The sequence below is a fragment of the Alligator sinensis genome, unplaced genomic scaffold (genome assembly GCF_000455745.1).
Source record: "Alligator sinensis unplaced genomic scaffold, ASM45574v1 scaffold1205_1, whole genome shotgun sequence".
In the NCBI taxonomy this organism is placed as follows: Eukaryota; Metazoa; Chordata; order Crocodylia; family Alligatoridae; genus Alligator; species Alligator sinensis.
Genome location: NW_005842834.1, coordinates 637,716 through 659,149, shown reverse-complemented (window position 1 = coordinate 659,149; position 21,434 = coordinate 637,716). Strand labels below are relative to the sequence as shown.

Here is a 21,434-nt window from a genome sequence, read left to right as displayed (position 1 = left end):
TGAGTGTTGGACGTGATCCGTAGCATGAGATCCCTCCTGAGCATGTGCACACTGATTAGAGGTGGGAAGGTTCTAGAATTGCTGAACTGTCCACCTTGACGACTTCAGTGACCCACTTACACCTGTGGAGCATGTGCAGTAGCTTGTGTGGTCCGCTAGAGTGCAGTGTGCTACATCTGAGTACTGAGAGCACCATAATAGGGTGTGCTGTGCACATGAGTACATTTGGTGAGAAGAATAACTGACATATGGTGTGATTTTGGTGAGTATTTAATGAATCCTGAGGCGTGATTTGGGGGGCGAATGGAATATGGATGCTTGAGAGTACTTGAGGTTTGACCGGTGTGTGAGTTTACTCGGTTGGTGATCATACCTGTGTGTCTGAGGCATATGAGCAGTGAACGTAGCAGTGAGAGGGGTGACCTATTGGATTGGATTATAATTGGATACTTACCTGTAAAAGCGTTATTGGACCGGGACCTCGATCATCCATTGGATTGGTAGTTATCACGCTTCCCTCACTCTCGGTCTGAGACCCTCAGAGGGAAAAGACTGAGGGCTTGACTGTTACTCCTGCCCGCGAGCCCGGACGTCAGACACTGCTGCTTTCCTCGTATTAGTCAACAGCGCCACCAAGCGCCAGGACGTTATGTTCCTTGGTGTTTTGTTTTTTTTAAGCGTTTTAAAGAGTCTGTTTCAAAGCGTCATGGTCACAAGACAGCAACATAAACCAAATTATGCGTTTGTCTCTACCTTGTTATATATGCCTGAATAAGAAATAGATGGAAGCTACAGGATTAATTTATTTCACCGTTATGTCATGAATATGTGGGGTATATTATGAAGTGTTAATGAGAAAATTGGAAGAATTAACTCAAAATTAAACTCCGTAATATATTTTAATCTTCAATTTTAGGAATTATTTTAAACCTAGTGGTCTTCATTTCCTGTGCAGAAGCTTCCTAGAAAAGCAGCTTCTGATGGAAAATGTTTATCCAGTGGACCTTCTCTCTGCATCGATGTGAAAGTTTATAACAGACAGCATAATCATATTTTGATTCGATTTCCTTATTTTCGTTGTTGTTATGATTAAACATGTTTTAGAAATGAAAAGTTTCAAAATTTTATCCATAAATGATATTTAATACTGCCTAGAATCCTTTATTTCGAAAATCTGGCTACTTTTTTCTCTCTGACATCCCTGTCAGAACCATACCTTTTTTTGGAAGAAGCACAGAATATGCAATTTAAGTTCTTACTTGTTGGTATATTTCTATACCACAGAGTAGTGTATGTAATGTGAGTTTCAAGAAAAAAGGTGCATATAGTAGAAGACTATTTTCTGGAGTAAAATTTTGACTTGTTTTCCTCAGGTCAGGTCTGCCCCCATTTAATCTTCCATTTAAAAGTGTTGCCTGTATGTAGGGCTCTACTTTCCATATGTTTGAGCTCTCTCTCCTCCCTGTGTGTGATATCCATTATCACACACCAGGAGAAACTCATTCTTTAACCAAGATCCAAATACTTGTACTACATTATTGGGTCTGATTTTGGGTGTCAGCTAAAATGGTAACTTAAGCCTGACTACATAAAGAGGGATGCTTCCACAAAGGCTAGTTTCCTGAGGAGTCTCGAGCCTGCATCCAATACCTGCTTAGATCTCCAAAATGGAGCTCCAAAATCCATCCCAACACAATACAGGACTGTCATGGGATGGGTCCCCAAAGATGGCCGTGTTACCCCTAAGGCCCCTTGACTGTGCCAGTTTGGCCCGATGTGCACTTACTATTCTTGCCCACCACATCTTGATGGATTTATGATATAGGGAGACTGCCTTCATGTTCCATTGGACACGATCCTGATGGATTTCCTTAAACCCCGTGGGTTCCCAGACCCCTTGTGGGTCCCATTCCAAAAGAGATGTCACAGGACACCCCAGCCTTATGAGCTATTTGCGTGGCTCCAACTGCCCCTTTACCACACACCAAGCCTAACAGATGGCACCAATGTTGTCCTGTCTAGGCCTTGCTGTAATTGAGGACAAGGGCCTGTCTAGGCCCTTGTCCTCTCTCTGGGCTCTCTGCAGCCCTGCCGCTGTGCCCCACTGGTACCAGGGTCTGTGCGCCTCAAACGCTGAGCCCTTGCTGGCTCCAGGGTCTGTGCACCCCAAACACCATGCCCTCTCTGGCACCAGGGTCCCCACACTGCAGTGGGCCCCAAAGACGCCTCCTCCTTCCCCAAATAGCATCACCCAAACCACCGATAGTATACAAAAGCAAACAAAACATAAGCCCCTGGGCTATAACATAATACAAAAGATCAGGGTATGCACTCTGACCCTTTAAGAGAATCAGATTTCGTCCCTGGCACTAAGTGTCTAGCAGGCAAGGGTATCTGTGGAGCTCCTAGAGCCCCCTTAGCCCCAGGTGCAGCATACCAGGCAGTTGCAGCATCACTGGGCACTTCCCCCCTGGAGGCTACTTCCCCTCTGGCTGCTAGGGGAGAACTGCCTTCCTGGCCTCAGCCCCGGGGTTCATATATGAGCCAGGCCCTGCCCCTTCTGGTCAGCTGACTGCTGGCAGGTGCAGGCCAAATAACTCATTCTGGCTGACCTGATAACCAGCAGCTGGGGCTCCCAACTGACTGCTAGGGCTCTCACCCTAGCAGTTCCAGCCCTTAAAAGGAGCAGGACACTCTAGTGCCCTGCGACATAGATGGTGATATTAAAGCTACAAACTCCATCTCCCTTGACACTCAGCTTTCTTATGTTTAAATAGATTACATGTTTTCTGAAATAAAGGGCAAAATACACAGAGAAGTCACTGTTTCAGAAGAACAGGAGGAAAAACCCCGACAGAGTAAGTTGCTCTGTTGCCACTGCCTCCCTAACTGGTAGAAATGGAGCAGGATTGGCCGGAGCCTCTGGGTGAGCCGAAAGCATTGTTGAGAGATACGGCTAATTAAGGGCTGTTATATTAATATATATTGAGCTGGGGAGGAAGAACCCACAGTAGCAGGTGCATTTGAGCATCATAGGATGAGGTGTACATACATTAACTGCCAAGAACATGGTTTGAAATATCAGGTTTCTGCCTTCAGCTCTGCTGGTCAAGAATCATGGGATTCTCCCAATCCTGGACCAAGCCAGTTTGTTGAGCATGGTACCTGCTGTTCTTTCTTTTGTATCTGTGACCAGCGATAAAACTAGTGACCACCAAACAGTCTCCTGAAACCGAACTGCTGTTTTATTTCTACAATACTAACAAAAACATTTAATGTACATCTTATCCCAAGCAGCCCTCTTCATTTTCAGTCAGGTGTAGATTTCAATCAGTTTCCCCAGAATGGATCCCAAACCACTACCGTCTTGTGGAAAACAATTGTTTTTTTCTACCTGACATTCCTGGGTTTTTTTCTTTTCTTTTTTCTTGTTTTCTCTTGTCCTATCTTGTTTTTTCTACTTGCTGCACTTTTGACATCGTTTCCCACAAATAGTTTATCAAGGTCCAAAGGAAGTTTAGCCATATTCCTCAGTGAGATACTCTTCTATTGGTCTTTATGAACTCTCCTATGTCTGCTGGGAAGTACTCTTCAACATGTATTCATTCTTTCCACTTGCTTTTTCTCCTTTCACTCCTTTCTCCTTTTCTCCTTTCATGTTCTGTATGAATACAGAAAGCATCCTATTGATCAGGTCAAAATCCAATCTACCTCAGTTAGAAACCAAAGGAAAATAGGGTTGGAATGCCCCTCCAGAGGTCATGTCATCTAACCAGCATTCCTTGTCAAATCTTATAAATATCCTTCTTTTTACTTTCTAGTAAAACTACTGTCAAACTTGATGCAATAAATGACAAAACACCCTATCTAGCCACATGTAAAGCAGGGAAGTCATGTCAGTCTACATCCGAATTTTGTAAAAGATTGTGAATAGACAATCAAGATACCCCAGGTAAATGGCCACGCCTTGGGTACAGAAGAAGGCAATGCTAAGTTCACACTCCCTCCCCTGCCTCCCTGGCCAATATGACCATGGGGTAACACCCCTCGCCCCTTCAATTTGGGAATTTCTCTGACTCCAAAGGAAAGAGCAAGGAAGCTCCTACATTATGTCCCAGCAGGAGCAGTGAAACCCCCCCTGTAAAAATCCTCACCCTTGGGGGGGGAGACCCAGTGTTTCTGAGGATGTCCTAAAGACACTGATACATGTTGCAGAAAAGTGAGGGCTATATGTGGTTGTGGTAGGGGTGGAATTCCGTCCCAAACCCATGCAGCAATAAGCAGAACCCAGAAGCATAGGAAATATCCATAGTGAGGCATCTGCATGGCTATGCTTAAACCATCCCCAACCAGTAGCTATCCAACCTCTTCCTGAACACCCCAGTGATGGAAACTCTAAAAATTCCCTAGGCAATCTATTCCACTGTGTCACTGTACTAGCACTGAAGTTTTTCCTGATATCCAATCTAAACCTACTTTGCTGCAACTTCAAGCCATGGGATTGTGTCCCAGGCTCTGCAGCAAAAGAGATCTTCAAGTACTTGGAGACTGTTATCATGTCCCCGCTAAAATGCCCTTTCCACACACTGAATGTGCTTTGTTCTTTCAGCTTCTCCTTGTATGCCTTGCTTTAAAAGTCCTTTATCATCTTTGGTGCTGACCTTTGGCCCTTATCCAACTGCTCCACATCCTTTTTGAAATTTTCAGCCCAAAACTATACACAGTACTTTAGATGACACCTAACCAGGGCTGAGGGGAGAGGCACTATCATGTTCCATGTTTTGCACCTAATACTTCTATTGATGAATCCAAGTCAGGTGTCGCCAATTTTGTAGTTGTATTTTTGAGTATTCTTCCCATGGTTAAAGTGCTTTGAATTTCTTGGCATTCAGCTTTTTCCTGTTGACTCCCTCCCAGCATTCCAATCTGTTGAGATCTTTCTGTTATTCAAACAGGAAATTCAGGATTCCTTCAGTCCTTACAACCAAGCAATGTCAGAAAAAATTATTAAATTAGAGAGAAAACACTTATATGGGCACAGTTTATGTAGTATTCTATTCTTCCTTGTGTTCCTTAAATGAAGAAACAAATTGCACTTTGACATATGAAATCCATTTTGTAACTAGGTTAGGGCTCCGAGGGTGATGGTGATGCCCCTTGGTGGTCACACAACCCTTACCTGACTCCAGCTCTAGAGTGCCCTCCACTTCTTATTCACCTGCTACACCTTGATAAAACTGTTTGAATGGAAGGGAGGCTGCCTAATGGGTCCCAGAGTGAACCCCAGTACCTCTAGATGCCAGCTAGCTCTTCCAAACTTCGTCTGTTCTGCACCTTGTCCTCACTAGATGGACCCTAGTGGCCCACCATTGCTCTTCCCCAGGGCACCAGCTAGCCTTAAGGGCTAATCATGGCCTCCAACCTCCCCTATACTCATGCCCATGCCTTGCAGGCGTTATCACTTCAGAATCTGGGTCGGCACTTAGCACCAATCTGATATTGGCCACCTCAGGCTTTCACCCTTGTTAGGGTCTTGGTCTTCTCAACCTCCAACCTTCTGGCTGCAACACAAACTAAATCTCCGCTTTGCCTGAACATAAACAATGACTACCTTCCTGCACAACCAGGGTTCCCTTTACCTCAGACCATATTCCTCTGCAAGGAAGCAGTCTGTTTGCCTTTCTCCAGACAGGTGCCACCTAGGAGCTCTCCGGCATCTCCCTGATTTGGTGCTCAATGCTTCTGCAGCCTCCAGGGCCAGACTGCCCCTCCTGTAACAGGGACTGTGTTTATATACTTCCATGACCCTAGCCCAGTATGCTACTGGAGCGCAGCTTCCTCAGCAGTAAGTATTTGTAGCAGGTACCTATTCCCTGGCAGCTCATAATGGGCAGCTTTCTTTGCCTGAGGCTTTCCCTGCTGTTCCTTCACCCTTAAAGTAAGAGGAGCCTTTGGCTCTCCATTATACCCATCCACTGGAAGTATACTGAATAGTTGAGGAAGAATGGTGTTCCTCTCCTATCTCTGTAATAATCACAACAACCCACTGCTTCATCTATTCCTCATCTGTTATTGGCCTTTGGATCCTAACTTAGCCTGTCTGGAGCCCCATGGTGAGAGACCTGTGTCTGTGGTCTTGAGTAGCTTGTAGGAGAGCCAGGCATTCTGCTCCATGTCTGCATCTATCATTACTTCCTTGGACATCAAGTCACCTGGTTTGGCCAGGCAGGATACTTGGTGGCTGAAGGCTGATGTGCTGTTCTGCAGGTCTAATGGTATAAGTGGAGCAGGATTGGCCAGAGCCTGTGGAGGAGCCAAAAGTATGACTGTGGGGGAAACTGTAAGGGAGCCGAAAGCAATTGCGTTACACCCTCCAGGTGTAACACAATTGGTACATTATCATTTTTGTGTATTACACTAGCAGGCATGACTGCCTCAAACCAGAGTGCAGGGATCTATGCTATGGTGCTCTAGGAAGACCTGGAACACCCTCTCCAGGACTGCCAAATGTCAGTTAATTTACTAACTTTCAGTAAGCAATCAGGCTAAAAATGGCTTTCAGTAAGGTCCATAAAAAATCTTTAGTAACAATAAAAATACTAAGCAGCTGCAGCTGGGGCAAACAGAGAAAAGCAGCATGTTGCAATGTACCAGTGGCAGTGCTGCAGCACCCTGCAGGGAGTGGTTTCAGCCATGAACTGTTGCTTTTGCATCCCAGCTGCCCATAGTAGTAATGGGTCTCACACAGGTTTCTTTCGGGGGTATATGCTGTGATAGAGGGGAGCAAAAGTAGCAAAGGTAAGAATGGGAGACTGCTGCAGAGCAGCAGGGTGCAGTTTGGGGCATCAAGGCATGGGGTATGAGTGGGAAGCACAGTGTAAAATGATCACTGCAGTCAAGCTGGGCTGCCAACCCAAAAAATTAATTTTTACTGTCAGCTTTTTACCGACAAACAATGTTTTTGTCGTGAATCAGAGCAGCCACCGGCAGCTTGTCTGACTCACACACCGGAGTGTTTAGATTTAGAGCTCGGCAGGCGGGTAGTGATGGATGGAGTGGAATTAACCAGGCACAGACACGTGTAGGTTACAGGAGTTTGTTTACTTACGTTGTCTAGATAGTGATGGACGACGCAGGCGAGCCTTTGTTCCATTACAGCTTCGGTTATAGAGTTGAGTATACGCGTATAACTTCGGTTACAGAGTCGAGTACACGCACGCAGTTAGGTTACAACGAGATAATGACGGACGTGGCGCCGGAATGAACGGTCGAGTTTGCAAGACTTTCTACGTCAATATTTTACGCTGACAGGGTGATTGATTGGGAATTGATCAATTTCCCAGTTCTCTGGTGACAAGCACAGGTGTTTCCTGTGAGATCCCCAGAGCTCTCCGACTTGGGTGGAAACCTTAAACTATTTATAGGCAGAGGTGTTTTACAGGGATACCCAATGGTGAACCGTTATACGGAATCTTTAATTTTTGGTAGGTGGCAGCTCTTTGTCTCCTCAAGTTACAAGGTAGTGGGTTAGGTTTCTCTACCTGTTACGTGTGTGCTGTGTGTGAGGAGCTTACGCTTATTTTTGGACCAATTATATATAGTTTCCCCTAGCATTTTATTTCAGCTGACCAATTATCTGCAGTTCTCCGGCTGCGTTTTGTTTCAAGGAATTTTTGGCAGGGATGTCTTTTAACCCTTAATTGTCAAAATGAGGATGATTTGAATGGTATCTCTTGCTCAGTGGCATGGGCACAAGTTAATTGGGTTATGACAGTTTTTTCCTTTTCTTTACTATAGTTGATGTTGAATGCCTGAATCTGAATGCAGCCCTTCTACTGAGTCCTAGCAGGAGAGCAGGGCTTGGTAGAAGAGGTACATTTACATTGTGTAAAACATAGAATTAAGAATAAGTGTTAGTAAAAAAATGCTCATTAAGATGTCTTGGGTTGGCAACCATGCTTCCCTCATCTACCCCAAGTCCAAGGGACTGCAGTGTATATACATCCTAGTCAGTATTAATGGATACTATGAATATGGCAGTGTGGCGTTGTGCTCTGATGCTAAACTGGTGGCCTTGTGTTTCATTACAGCCAGGTTATCATTTCCTTGGAGATAAATGTAGGATATTTCAGTAAATTGAAGGAGGTGGAGAAAAATCATTAATACCTGGCCCTTCCAAGACTATTGTCTCTGGTGAAATGGTGGGAGAATTGAACTCTGTTGCATCAGGTGACAAATTACCAGATGATATTTCTCTGTGTGTGCAATGGACCCCAGATAATTAAGACATGTTAATTCCAAAGATTGATTTTAAGGCAAAAGGAAGATGTCCTGAAAGGTAGAAACCCTTTCTCCCTTGGCCCCCAGAATCATGGCTTCTGACAATCAATATGGCCATCACTTAGTTCTCTGAGGCATCCTTGCAGCTTGCTGAAGGATCTGTCCCTTCAGGGATGTGATAGTCCACATCCACTACTTCCACATTTGCATCCTGCAGGTCACCCTGTAGATGACTGCATATTAAAATCTGTAATTATGTTTGTCTATGATTCTTACCTGGGATGTTGTATTGTATGGATGTATTAGAAAAATTATCAATAAGAACGATCCTATTTCATAGAAATTAAAATTCCCTTCCCTCTGCAGTGAATATAATACCTTCACTTTACCATGTGGGAGAGTTTTGTAGGTAAGGAAACCTTTATGATGCAATTCAACTGCTCACAAGGTAGAAATGGAATTAAAAAGTATATATTGCAAATTCCAGATCCAATCCTTACACGTATCTCCTGACTCTTTCCTTGTTTTTTTCCACTGTCCTCACTGCTTCCAGTTTATAAAGAATTTTGAATGGTTTGGCATAAACTGGATATCCATGGATACCAGAAGTATGGAGAACAAGAGTGGCTGTTTCTTTCCCAAAGACAATAGTTCATAAAAATCATAAAGGGAGGTTTCAATTAGAATACTCAAATTTGAAATTTCCTCTCTTGGTATCTACCAAAACTCCACTATTATCCGATCACAACAGGGTCCTGAGAGTAAAAATCTTCAATCTGATAGTATCCCTGCCAAATCGTAGAAAATTCCTGTGTCTTTCTCATTTAGCTCCGTAAAATTAGAAGAAGGTAAGGCTCTTACTGTTGATCAAGGCAGTTCTTGTAGCTGAGTTTGAAACAGGCAACCTTCCTACTGTCTTTTTCAAATTCACTGTACAGAACTCTCTTAGGCAGTCGATTGTTGCCCATATGTGTGACATGACCACCCAGGTCATTTGCCTCTGTGCTAGCATGGCTTCCACACTTGGCAGAGCTGCCAGTCATAGTACTCTGTTGTTGGTCATTTTGTCAGACCATTTAATACCCATTATACTGTATATGTGGCACTGTTGCAAGCAGTTTGCAAGTTTTTTGATATGGCGATGATAAAGGGACCAGGTCTCTAACGAGTATAGAAGACAAGGAAGCAAAACAGCTCTGTAATCTGGCATTTTGTAGACACTTTGCCCCCTTGCCCCACCGTCTTGTCCATAATCTTTGCTGTAGGTGACCAAAAGCTGAGGCAGCTGACTCTAAACATGCTGAAAGTTCATTGTCAATGCTGGTGTCATCAGCAATTCTGATACCTAGGTAGCAAAAGGACTTGACCTTGTTTAATTGGCTGCCATTTACTTTTATTTCTGTTGGTGATGGAGGTGATAGGTTTCTGACACGAGGTGGCTGGTATAGAACTTTGGTTTTCTTATTACAGAAGCCAAAAACTGATGTAGCATGGGCAAAGGCATTCAGAAAATGTTGCAGGACATTCTCAGAAAGGGTAAGAAATGCCGAGTCATTGGCATACATTGGATCCTTTACTTCACTTTGTTGGGATTTGCTTTTTTGCCTTGAATTGGAAGAGGTTTAGAATTCTGTGATTAAATTGTGTTGTTAAGGTGACATGAGTAGTGGTAGTATTTGTGGTGATTCCTAGCACTTCAGCAAAGAACAGAGTAAATAATATAGAGGCCAAGCATGCAGCCCTGTTTAGCCCCATGAACTACAGGAAAGGGATCATACGAGTTGGCATCCACTGATACATGGGCCTGCATGTTGTCATGGAAGCAGTGTATGAGGTGAATTAGTTGGCCTGGGCAGCTGAAATTTGCAAGAAGGCATCAGGGAGCAGAGTGTCCAACAGAATTGAACATCTTACTGAAGTTGACAAATGCAAGATACAGGATCATTTGTTTTTTGGCAGCTTTCTCCTGTAACTGGCATGCCAGCAGTGTTGTGTGATGAACAAAAACTTCATTGGAATTCAGGGAATACATCATTTTAAAAAACCTGGAGCCTTCTTAGCAACAGCGTACCAAGGGTCTTACCAGCGATGGAAAGGAGCAAAATGCCATGATGGTTGCTGCAGTCATGTCTGTCTCCTTTGCACTTGTAGATAGTTACAATTTTGGCATCTTTAAAATCCTGGAGTAAAGTCTTATTTTCCTAGCAGAAAGTAAATAGGTCTAGCAAAGCTTTGTGAAGTGTAGGGCCACCATATTTAAGAACTTCAGTTAAGATTTCCTCAGCTCCAGCTGCCTTTCTGTCATTTCCATAAGCATGTTCTTAGTCTTCTTCAGAGCTGGGGGATCTCTGAGTTCATATCGAACTGATCTTTGCTCAGTTGAATCTACTATTTGATCATTTGTGCTGGACTCACGATAGATGAGGGTTGCAACATGTTCTTTCCATCTTTCTAATATCATACTGTGCTCAGTCAGGAGGGTGGTGCTGTCAGAAGCTTTTTCTGTGCTTCAGGTTTTGATTTCTTGAAGTCTTCTGCAGCCCAAAGAGAGGAAATTTTGCTCAATTTAACTTGGTGCATAGCTCCATGGGCCACAAGGAGGGCTTGAATATTGTTGTCATTTGCATAGAACAAGACCACATTTCATTGAGTTAGGACATCAAGGACTTCTTTAGGAGCCGATTTCACTGCAGTTTGAAAAGCACCCACCTTAATTGAGAGTTCCACTTACTCTTCAATTGCCACAGTTTAATATTTCAGTATGAGGACAAGTTGATAACTGCGTTCTCCTCTCTTTCATGCAAAATTTTGAAACATCGACACATTGGTTTGGTTTTGGAGCAAACTTTGGTTTTGGAGTGTGTATCCTGATGTCCAATTTAATATGGATAAGCTGGTGATCCATTAGGGTATTCTGTGCCTCACATAGCGCTGGTAATGTAAGCAGCCTTCAGGTCACTGCAATGAGTGATGATGATGTAGTTTAAAAGGTGCCATCATTTTGACCGAGGATGCTGCCAAGAGTAGAACCACTTTTCTGGTATGTTGAAAAGGGAGTTCATTATAGCAAAGTCAAAGCTATGCAGAGTTCCAAGAGTAATTCTCCATTTGTGTTTAGAGACTCATGTCTGAATTTCCCCACAACTCTTGTTCCAAGTGGTGTAGTCATCTGCAATGCATGCACTGGCATCACCCGGTAGTAGAATTTTAGCTGTTCCCCCAATGCATATTAATAAGCCTACCCTTACCATATATGATTAATCTTAACTAAATTTCCCAATTTTAGATACTTATTTCACTCTTAGGTGGAGGTCAGTGTCGCTGTCGATTGTCCCAATTTTCACAAGCCAAATTTCCCTTTTTTGGTTGGTTCACTTCTTTTGAGGTTGGTCATCCAGAAAAGATATTTCAAGACTTCTTTTCTTTGTCAAGAAGGGATCATGGTCAAAGTAACTCTCCTGTCATATTTTGTTGCTGAGTTGAAGCTTTGCAGCTCAGTTGAAACAGAGGTTAAATTTCCCAGCTCAAAGATTCAGGGTAAGCAAAGTTAAGAGAAGGAAAACCCAGGCCCACAGGCCTCTGGGTCCCAACAAGTGGGAGTAGTTACTACAGTGATTAGTGACTTCAGGCATAGTATGAGGAGATTTCCAATTGGTTGCTTATGTTATAATGCAGAATAGGTGGTTGCAGATGCTTCTGGAAATTTTAAATTATCCACACTAGTGTTAAAATTTAGGACAAATTATTATGCTGACTAAACCTACAACTGCATCAATATCCTAAAATTACTTGTAAGAAAATTTTGTTCACTTTTCTACAGGTATTCCTTGGTCCATTGAAGTCCAGAATATCATTTTTACTTTGTTTTTTGAACTAAAACTTCTTTTAAACAAGGAATATTATGAGTTAAAACCATAGAACGACAGCAGCCATTAAACACTTAACATTAAAGGGAACTTCCTTGCAGAGACTCTTTTAAGCATCTTCAGTTCTTGCCTTTCCCACAAAGCAGCCAATGTTCTCTAAAGTTCTCCTGCCCTGTCATCTTGCAGTAGATCGTTTTTTCAAGAAAGCTCGGTAAGAATCAGAAAAAAATGCTTTGAAATGTAAGACGGCTTATGTTTTGGACAATCACTAAATATTTCTAGAAAATCATTGTTAAAAGTATCCAGACTCCTAGTAGAGATGATATCTTTTATTAGACCAACAAGATTTTTGCAAAAAAAGTCTTTAATTGCAAGCTTTCAGGCACAGACACCTGTCATCAGGCATTGGAGTAAAGTTGTAAAAGTTCTCCTGGGTAGAAATGAAAGTTCATATTTCATAGGATTTCACAGGGGAGTCAATAGATGGAAAACTCCTCTGGGAAGTCAGTTCATAGTTGGTATGAAGCTTCTCACCTCTGTGAGGACCTGTGATGATGGAAATTACCTTGAAACAAAGGAAGGAGCAGGATCTCAGGTATCAGGTGGTCACAGTTGCTTCCTGCTTGGGAAAATATGAAGACTTCATTTTTAAAAATTGGGTAAAATTTGATATAATCTGTGTGTCAGGTGTCCAGGTTGTAGCTGTATTGGTCTAGAGGTAAAGGCAATCAGGACTCGTAATAGAGATGATATATTTTATTAGACCAACAAGATTTTTAGAAAAAAAAATTCTTTATTTGCAAGCTTTCGGGCACAAATACCGGAACATATTTTTTAACATATTTTGTTTTGTGTAGCTTAGTAATGCTAGATATATTTTGTTTTACCCATCAGACCGAGAAAAGGTGTGTTGTAATATCCATTTGTAGCGAAGTGCAATCTCCTAACCGGTTACTTTACTATTTTCAGAACATTTTAAGCATATTGCATTTATAACTATTTGTAAACCCAGAGTTTTAAACATAAATGAAAAGCTCTTTTAATAGCAAGTTTCGCTGGAACTGGTGCGGGGTTTAAAGCCATAGTTGGTTTGGCCAAAAGACTTGGAATGAGCATGTAGGACAGGGGCAAGCAACATTTTTTGGCCGGAGTGCCAAAAAAACCCACAACGCCTACCTTGGAAGGTGCCGGAGTGCTGGCATGCCAGAAAAACAAAATGAGGTCGGGGGGTACATGGCAGGATGCCCTGCTTGTGCCCCTTGCCCCCAGCCAAACCCCTGCACCCCAGCCCTGCGGCCCCTTGCCCCCACCCAAAGCCCCTGTCCCATAGCCCTGCTTGTGCCCCTTGCCCCCACCCAAAGCCCCTGACCCCCAGCCCAGGCTCCGTGGCTATCAGCAGCTACCCAGAACCTGGGCCAGTTGCAGCCTCCCTGCCAGAGCCCCAGCTGCCTCCCAGCCCCAGACCTGGCCCTGGGCTCCAGGAAGGCAGCAGATACCCGCGATGCTCCCCGCTGTGCTGCCCTAGCAGCGTGTGGGACCCGACTTGGCAGAGCACAGCGCGGGGCACAGAAAGCTGCCTGCAGCTCCGAGCTCCCCACTGCTCTGACCACACTTCCCCTGCAGGCGGGATCAGCAACGAGGGGCACAACCTTGCCTGCTGCCCACGCTGCTCCCATGCACACAGGGGAAGTGTGCTCCGGGCAGCACAGAGCTTGCAGCAGCAGGCAGCTTCCCTGTGTGGCCCCTCTGTGAGCTGCTGCTCTGGGTCGCACATGCTGTGCTCCTGACCCTGCTGCCCTCCCCCGGCCCCTCCGGATTGGAGCGCAGCGTGTGCGACGGGGAGCGGCAGCACGCAGAGGGGCCGCACACGGAAGCTGCCTGCTGCTGCAAGCTCTGTGCTGCCCGGAGCACACTTCCCCTGTGTGCATGGGAGCAGCGTGGGCAGCACACAGGGTTGTGCCTGTCACTGCTGCTCCTGCCTGCAGGGGAAGTGTGGCCAGGGCAGCAGGGATCTCCCAGTGGCAGGCAACTTTCTATGCCCTCCACTGTGCCCTGCCCCGCGGGGTCCCACACTCTGGTTTGCAGAAGCCAGGAGGGCAGCACAGCTGGGAGCATCGCCCTTATCTGGTGCCTCCCTGGAGCCTAGGGCCGGAGGCAACTGGGGCCTGCCGGGGGCGGGGAGGCAGCAGCTGTTTGCAGCCTCCGGGCTGCAGCCCGCCCAGGTTGACGCAAACATGGGACTGAGCCATGAGAAAGTCACAAGGAAGGAATGGGAAAGGCAGTGTGCTCTCCATGCTGAAAACTGTAAACAAACAGGATTTCCTAATAATATATGCCTTAACTGCTTAAAGTTCCCCCTTGGGAAAAAATATTCCAATGAAAGAAGTCTACAACTTTTTAACTCTGGAATCTGCCTGTATTATTTCGTATTAATATTATGTTTAGCTTTCACGCTACAAATAAGGTCAAGAATAGAAAGCTTGGCTTGACTTCTTCCAGGAAAGAAAAAAAAAACACTAATACAAGGCATTAATGTATTCCTACAAAAACCCGCTAGCTATTTCCGGATAACGTACCTACACAAGGAACCATAAGCAACAGCAACATTGTTTAATTTAGTGATTAATGCTCTAGGGTACACATTACCTAGATCAGTGAAAATATTGAAAATAATGTAAAGGAAAACATCGTTTTATCTACAAGAATCACTAATTTCTATGTCCATGTTAAAGGACAGACAGAGGATTTTGAATAGTGATACATTTTTTTTCCATATTTTACACTTTAAATTGAAAAGATGAGGATTTACAGATAGAGACTAGCGGGCGGAAGAGCCCACCCTGGACAGGGTGCCGGTCCCCGACACATCCACCCAGTCTCTCGGCAAGTTGCCGTCGCCATACAACGTGCCGGGAGCACTGGTGTACTGCTCCCCGCCCCCTCTCCTCCGGCACACCTTGAGCAGGACAAATGTCACGACGGACAGCAGGAAGAGGAAGGACACGAGGCACAGGGAGACGGTTAGGTACATGGTTAAAGCGCCTGTGTCGGCCCCTTCGGCGGCGGCGGCGGCGGCGGCATCAGCGGACTGCAGGTAGGCGTCGGAAAAGCCGTCCACGAGCAGGATGTTGAGGGTGGCGGAGGAGGACAGGGGCGACTCCCCGCTGTCCCTGACGAGCACAATAAGCCTGTGCTTCACCGTGTCGCGCTCCGTCAGCGGCCGGCTCGTCCTCACTTCGCCGCTGTGCAGCGCCACGGCGAAGAGCCCCGGCTCCGTGGCGCGGAGCAGCTGGTAGGACAGCCAGGCGTTCTGCCCCGCGTCCGCGTCCACCGCCACCACCTTGGTCACCAGGTAGCCCGGCTCGGCCGAGCGCGGCACCAGCTCGCTCCACGCCGCCGTGCTGTTCTGCAGCGGGTGCAGCACGAAGGGCGCGTTGTCGTTCTCGTCCAGCACCACGACGCGCAGCACGGCCTCGGAGCTGAGCGCCGGGGACCCGGCGTCCGTCGCTCTCACGCCCACCTCCAGCTGCCTCGTCTGCTCGTAGTCCAGGGAGCGCAGCGCGTACACGCTGCCGTCCGCCGAGTTCACCGCCACGTAGGCGAGCACGGGCAGGGCCCCGGCGCCGGCGCCGGCGGGCACGAGCGAGTAGGTCACTCGGGCGTTGTGCTCCGCGTCCGCGTCGGCGGCGCGCACTGTGCCGATCGCCGTGCCGGGCGCCGTGTTCTCCCGCACGTGCATGGTGTAGGCCGCCTGGCTGAACACGGGCGCGTTGTCGTTGATGTCGGACACTCTCACCCTGATCCTCTGCTCGGCGGACAGGCTGGGGGCGCCCTGGTCCCGCGCCACGATCGTGATGTTGTACTCCGACACGCTCTCGCGGTCCAGCGCCCGCTCCGTGACCAGCGCGTACGAGTCCCGGAACGTCGCCTTCAGGGAGAAGGGCAGCGCGTCCTCTATGGAGCAGGCTGCCCTCCCGTTGTCCCCGGAGTCGCGGTCCCTGACGCTGAGCAGGGCCACCACCGTCTCGGGGGGCGCGTCCTCGGGGATGGGGCTCATGAGCGATGTCAGGGTCACCTCTGGCGCGTTGTCGTTCACATCCACCACCTCCACCAGGACTTTGCAGTGCGCCGACAGGCCCCCGCCGTCCGTGGCCTGGATGTACAGCTCGTAGGTCTCCCTCGTTTCGAAATCCAGTTCTTCCAGAAGCCGAATTTCCCCCGAGACTGCGTCGATCTGGAACGCTTTGCTACTTCCCTTGTATTTCTGGCTGAAGGAGTAGGAGATCTCCCCGTTACTTCCCTCGTCCAAGTCGGTGGCAAAAACAGTAAGAACCAGGTAATTTCTGGGGCTGTTTTCCAGAACCTGGGCTTTGTAAGTGGCCCGGGAGAAAACGGGAGAGTTGTCGTTGATATCGATGGCATCGAGGACAATGACGCGGATTTGCGCAGTGCCGGACCTCGGCGGGGAGCCGCCGTCCAGGGCAGTGAGTAGCAAACTAAGCTCTGGCTGTTGCTCTCGGTCCAGGGCTTGGTCCAGCACTAGCTCCGCATGTCTCGTGCCGTCGCTCTGTTCCTCCATATGCACATGGAAATGCCCATTGGAGCTAAGGCTGTAGCTTTGAAGGCTGTTGTTTCCCACATCCAAATCCCGAGCGCTCTCCAGGGGAAACCGTGATCCAGCAGAGGTTGTTTCGAGAATTTTGAAGACATGTTCCTCTCTTTTGAAAACTGGGGAATGATCGTTTATGTCGGTAACCCGCACCTCGGCCCGGTACGACTGCAAGGGATTCTCCAGGACTAGCTCAAAGCGAACAAGGCAGGGCTCCGTCTGCCCGCACAGTTCCTCGCGGTCCAGTTTCTCTTTGATAAGCAAGTCCCCAGTCTTGCCATTCAGCTGGAAATGCCGGCTCGCGGCGTCCGACACCAGGCGGGCCCTGCGAGCAGACAGGCTCCTGGGCTCCAGCCCCACATCCTTTGCCACATTAGCCACGAAGGACCCGCTCTCCATTTCCTCCGGCACCGAGTACCGCACCGTCTCCGAGCCGATCGCCCCCACGCACAGGAGCAGAAGGACAGACGCGGCTTGCCTGCTCCGCTTTGTTCTGCTCTCGGTGTCCGCCATTGTGTCTGCAGGAGGCGGCACGGGTCGATCCGGAAGAAATATCGCTAGTCCCGATTCATCCCACCAGCGCGATCTGCTAAGGGTTCGCTTGAGATGCCACAGGGTGAGTTGTGCCGATGTCTCCTGTGATATTCTCAAAGGCAAGAGACGAGACAGCCGCTCTCCTGCTCCCGGTTCCTAGAGACAGTGTTTTCCTGCCGGAGAGCCGGGACTTCAGCTACTGCAAGTCACCCTTTCCTCGTATTAGTCAACAGCGCCACCAAGCGACAGGACGTTATGCTCGTTGCTGTTCGATTTTTAAAAAGTGTGTGAAATAGTCTATTTTAAAGCATAATGGTCACAGGACAGCTACCTAAAGCAAATTATGCGTGTTTGTACCTACACTGTTATATGTGTCTGAATAAGAAATAGATTGAAGCGACAGGGTTAATTTATTTAGCCGATATGTCATTAATATTTGGGGTCTATTATGACGTGTTAATGAGAAAATTGGAAGAAATAACGCAAAATTGAACTCCGATATATCTTTTAGATTTCGATTTTAGGAATTATTTTGAATCCAATCGACTCCGTTACCTTTTTAGAGGTTTCCCAGCAAAGGAACTCCTGACGGAAAATGTTTATCCAGTGGATCCTCTCTCTGTATCGATGTGAAAGTTTACAACAGGCAGTATAATCATGTTTTGACTCGATTTCCTTATTTGCGTTGTTGTTATGATTAAACATGTTTTAGAAATGAAAAGTTTCAAAATTTTATCCATAAATGATATTTAATACCTTCTTTCGAAAATCTGGCTAGTTTTTTTCTCTTTGACATCCCTGTCAGAACCATACCTTTTTTTGGAAGAAGCACAGAATATGCAACCTAGGTTCTTACTTGTTGGTATATTTCTATGCCACAGAGGACGTATGTAATGTATGTAATGTGAGTTTCAAGAAAAAAGGTGCATATAGTAGAAGACTATTTTCTGGAGTAAATTTTCGACTTGTTTTCCTCAGGTCAGGTCTGCCCCTGTTTATCTTCCATATAAAAGTGTTGCCTGTATTTGGGGCTCCACTTTCCATACGTCTGAGCTCTCTCTCCTCCCTGTGTGTGATATCCATTATCGCACAGTCATTTTTTAACCAAGATCCAAATACTTGTACTACATCATTGGGTCTGATTTTGGGTTTCGGCTGAAATGTCAACTTAAGCCTGACTACATAAAGAGGGATGCTTCCGCCAAAGCCAGTTTGCTGAGGAGTCTCAGAACCTGCATCCAATACCCGCTTAGATCTCCAAAATCCATCCCAACACAATAGTAGATGGTGATGTTAAAGCTACAACGTCTACTCCATCTCACCGTTCTGACGCTGAGCTTTCTGATGTTTAATTTGATTAATAGTTTTCCGAAATAAAGGGCAGAATACACGGAGAAGTCACTGTTTCAGAAGAAGAGGAGGAGAAACCCCGGCACAGTAAGCTGCTCTGTCACCGCTACCTCCCTACCTGGTAGAAGTGGAGCAGGATTCGCCGGAGCCTGTCAGAGAACCGAAAGCTTTGCTGAGAGACAGGGCTAATTAAGGGCAGGTATAATAATTTAGCGCGGGGGAGGAAGAACCCACAGTAGCAGATGCCTTTGAGCATCATAGGATGAGGTGTAGATACATGAACTGCCCAAAACATTGCTTGAAATATCAGGTTTCTGCCTTCAGCTCTGCTGTCAGGAATCATGGGATTCTCCCATTCTTGGACCAAGCCTCCTGGGCAGTACTCTGCCCAAATCACTAGATTTCTGGGCATGCTATCTGCTGTTCTTCCTTTTGCATGTGTGACCAGCGATAAATCTAGTGACCACCAGACTGCCTTCTGAAACCGAAATGCTGTTTTATTTCTACAGTAGCAAGAAAAACACTTAATGTACACCTTATCCCAAACAGCCCTCTTCATTCTAAGTCAGGTGTAGGTTTCAATCGGTTTTCCCAGAATGGATCCCAAACCACTACTGTCTTGTGGGAAACAATTGTTCTTTTCTTCCTGAATTCCGGTTTTTGTTTTTTCTTTTCTTTTTTTCCTAATTTGTCTTTTCTTGTCATATCTTGTCTTTTCTACTTCCTGCACTTTTGACATCGTTTCCCTCAATAGTTTATCAAGGTCCAAAGGAAGTTCAGCCATGTTCCTCAGTGAGCTACTCTTCCATTGCTCTTTACGAGCTCTCCTATATCTGCTGGAAGTAGCTCCTCAATATGTAGTCATTCTTTCCACTTACCTTTTCTCCATTCACTAAGTGAAGTTATGAATACAGAAAGCATCCTGTAGGTAATGAAGTCTAACCGACTTTCCTAGTCAAATCTTACAAATATCCGTTTACTAACGAATCTAACCTGCTAGTAAAACTACTGTCAAACTTGATGCAACAAATGACAAAAAACAGTATCTGGCCACATAAAAAGCAGGGAGGTCATGGCAGTCCATGTCCTAATTTGGAAAAGTTTGTGACTAAGCAATCAAGATATCCCAGGTAAAAGGCCACGCCCTGGGAATAGAGAAAGGGAATCCTCAATCGAACTCCACCCTCTGCCCCCCACCTTCCCGCAGGGCCAATATGACCATGGGGTAACCTCCCCCCGCCCCCCCTTCAGTTTGAGGATTGGTTTTACACCGAGTGGAAGGGCAAGGAACCTCCTACATTATTTCCCAGCAGGAGCAGTGGCACACCCCTGTAAAAATCCCCAGCCTTGGGGAGACACCCAGTATCTCTGATAAAGTCCTAAAGACACTTAGACATGTTGAAGAAAAGTGGGGGTTATATGCATTTGTGGTAGGGGTGGAATTCCCTCCCAATCCCATGCAGCAATAAACAGAACCCAGAAGCAAAGGTAATATCCCTAGTGAGACAAGGTTCCTTGGGTGAATTTGATATCTTTTGTTGGTCTAATAAAAGATATCAAATTCACCCAAGGAACCTTGTCTGCCTATGTCCTTAGACCAACACGGCTAAAACCTACACCCCTGCATATCCCTAGTGAGGCATCTGCATGGCTACGCTTAAACCATCCCCAACCAGTAGCTATCCACCCTCTTCCTGAACACCCCAGGGATGGACACTGCACAACTTCCCTAGGAAATCTCTTTCACAACCTCACTGTTCTAGCACTGACGTTTTTCCTGATATCCAATCTAAACTGACTTTGCTGCAACTTCAGGTCATTGGATCATGTCCCAGTCTCTGCAGCAATACAGGAAAGGTTTTCTTCCTTTTCTTTAAGGCAGCTCTTCAAATACTTGAAGCCTGTTATCATGTCCCGGCTAAAATGCCCTTTCCACACACTGAGCGTGCCTCGCTCTTTCAGCCTCTCTTTGTATGACTTGATTTAAAAGTCTTATCTCATCTTTGGTGCTCACTGTGCCCACCTCTGCTCTACCAGGCGTTCTCATGCCGCCTTAGCCCAGACTATCAATCTTGCCTGTCCCGGGCTTGCGAGTGGACCCAAAGGCTACCCCGGCTGACGTCCGGGGGTCCCCTTAATTCTCCTGCCACGACTTCGAATAGAACCTCAGTGAAGGGGTTCCCCTTCGAGGCAGCCTTCAGGGTCATCAGGCCTCTTGGCGGGCACTCATGGGGCTCCGACCTCCCCTACACTCCGGCCACTCGCTACCTTGGGTCGCACGTCTTCTGGCACTTTGGCGTCCCTGGTTCCACTCGGCTTCTTCCCCAGCCTCCCGTGGCCCTCCAGCCATGAGTCCCAGTGTCCCTGGGTCACGGCTTGAGCGTGAAGGCTTCGAGACCCTTGGACCTAGATCCGACTAACCCGTATCCCTAGTGCCCTATTCCAACCACCCTATGACCTAGCGTGCGATCCTCACCACCGTGACTGCCGAAGCGATGCGACCAGTGGACCTGGAGGTCACAAAGGAATAGAGTGCCCTTAACCTATGGGCCCCGTGTTTTCCCTGTGCCTAGGTGCCCCAGCCCCAGTTGCTTGCCCCGCTCGGGTATGGCGTCCCGGCTGATTCTTCTTGGGGTGTTGTGGGCCCGGCCCGTCCGCCGCTTAACCGTCCCTGCTTGGGGTCTTCTGCCACACCCCGCGGCTATCCCCGTTAGGGTCCCCATCGGCCCCGCCCTTGTTACCTCCTCTCCAGGGCTTCCCCGCCCGCTTGCCAGCCGGTGCCCCCGCCGGCTCTG

At 46.8% G+C, this 21,434-nt stretch overlaps 1 protein-coding gene across 1 annotated transcript in view; it reads right to left on the bottom strand.

Annotated features, from left to right (window-relative positions):
* The window catches only part of LOC106721792 (protocadherin beta-16-like), a 22,821-nt gene extending 5,483 nt beyond the window's left edge, over positions 1-17,338 (bottom strand). Inside the window, exon 1 of the mRNA XM_014525581.2 lies at positions 15,068-17,338. Coding sequence (XP_014381067.2) covers positions 15,068-17,268 — 2,201 coding nt within the window. The 5' untranslated portion in view covers positions 17,269-17,338. The remainder of the gene's footprint in view (positions 1-15,067) is intronic.
* Between the last annotated feature and the right edge of the window lie 4,096 nt (positions 17,339-21,434).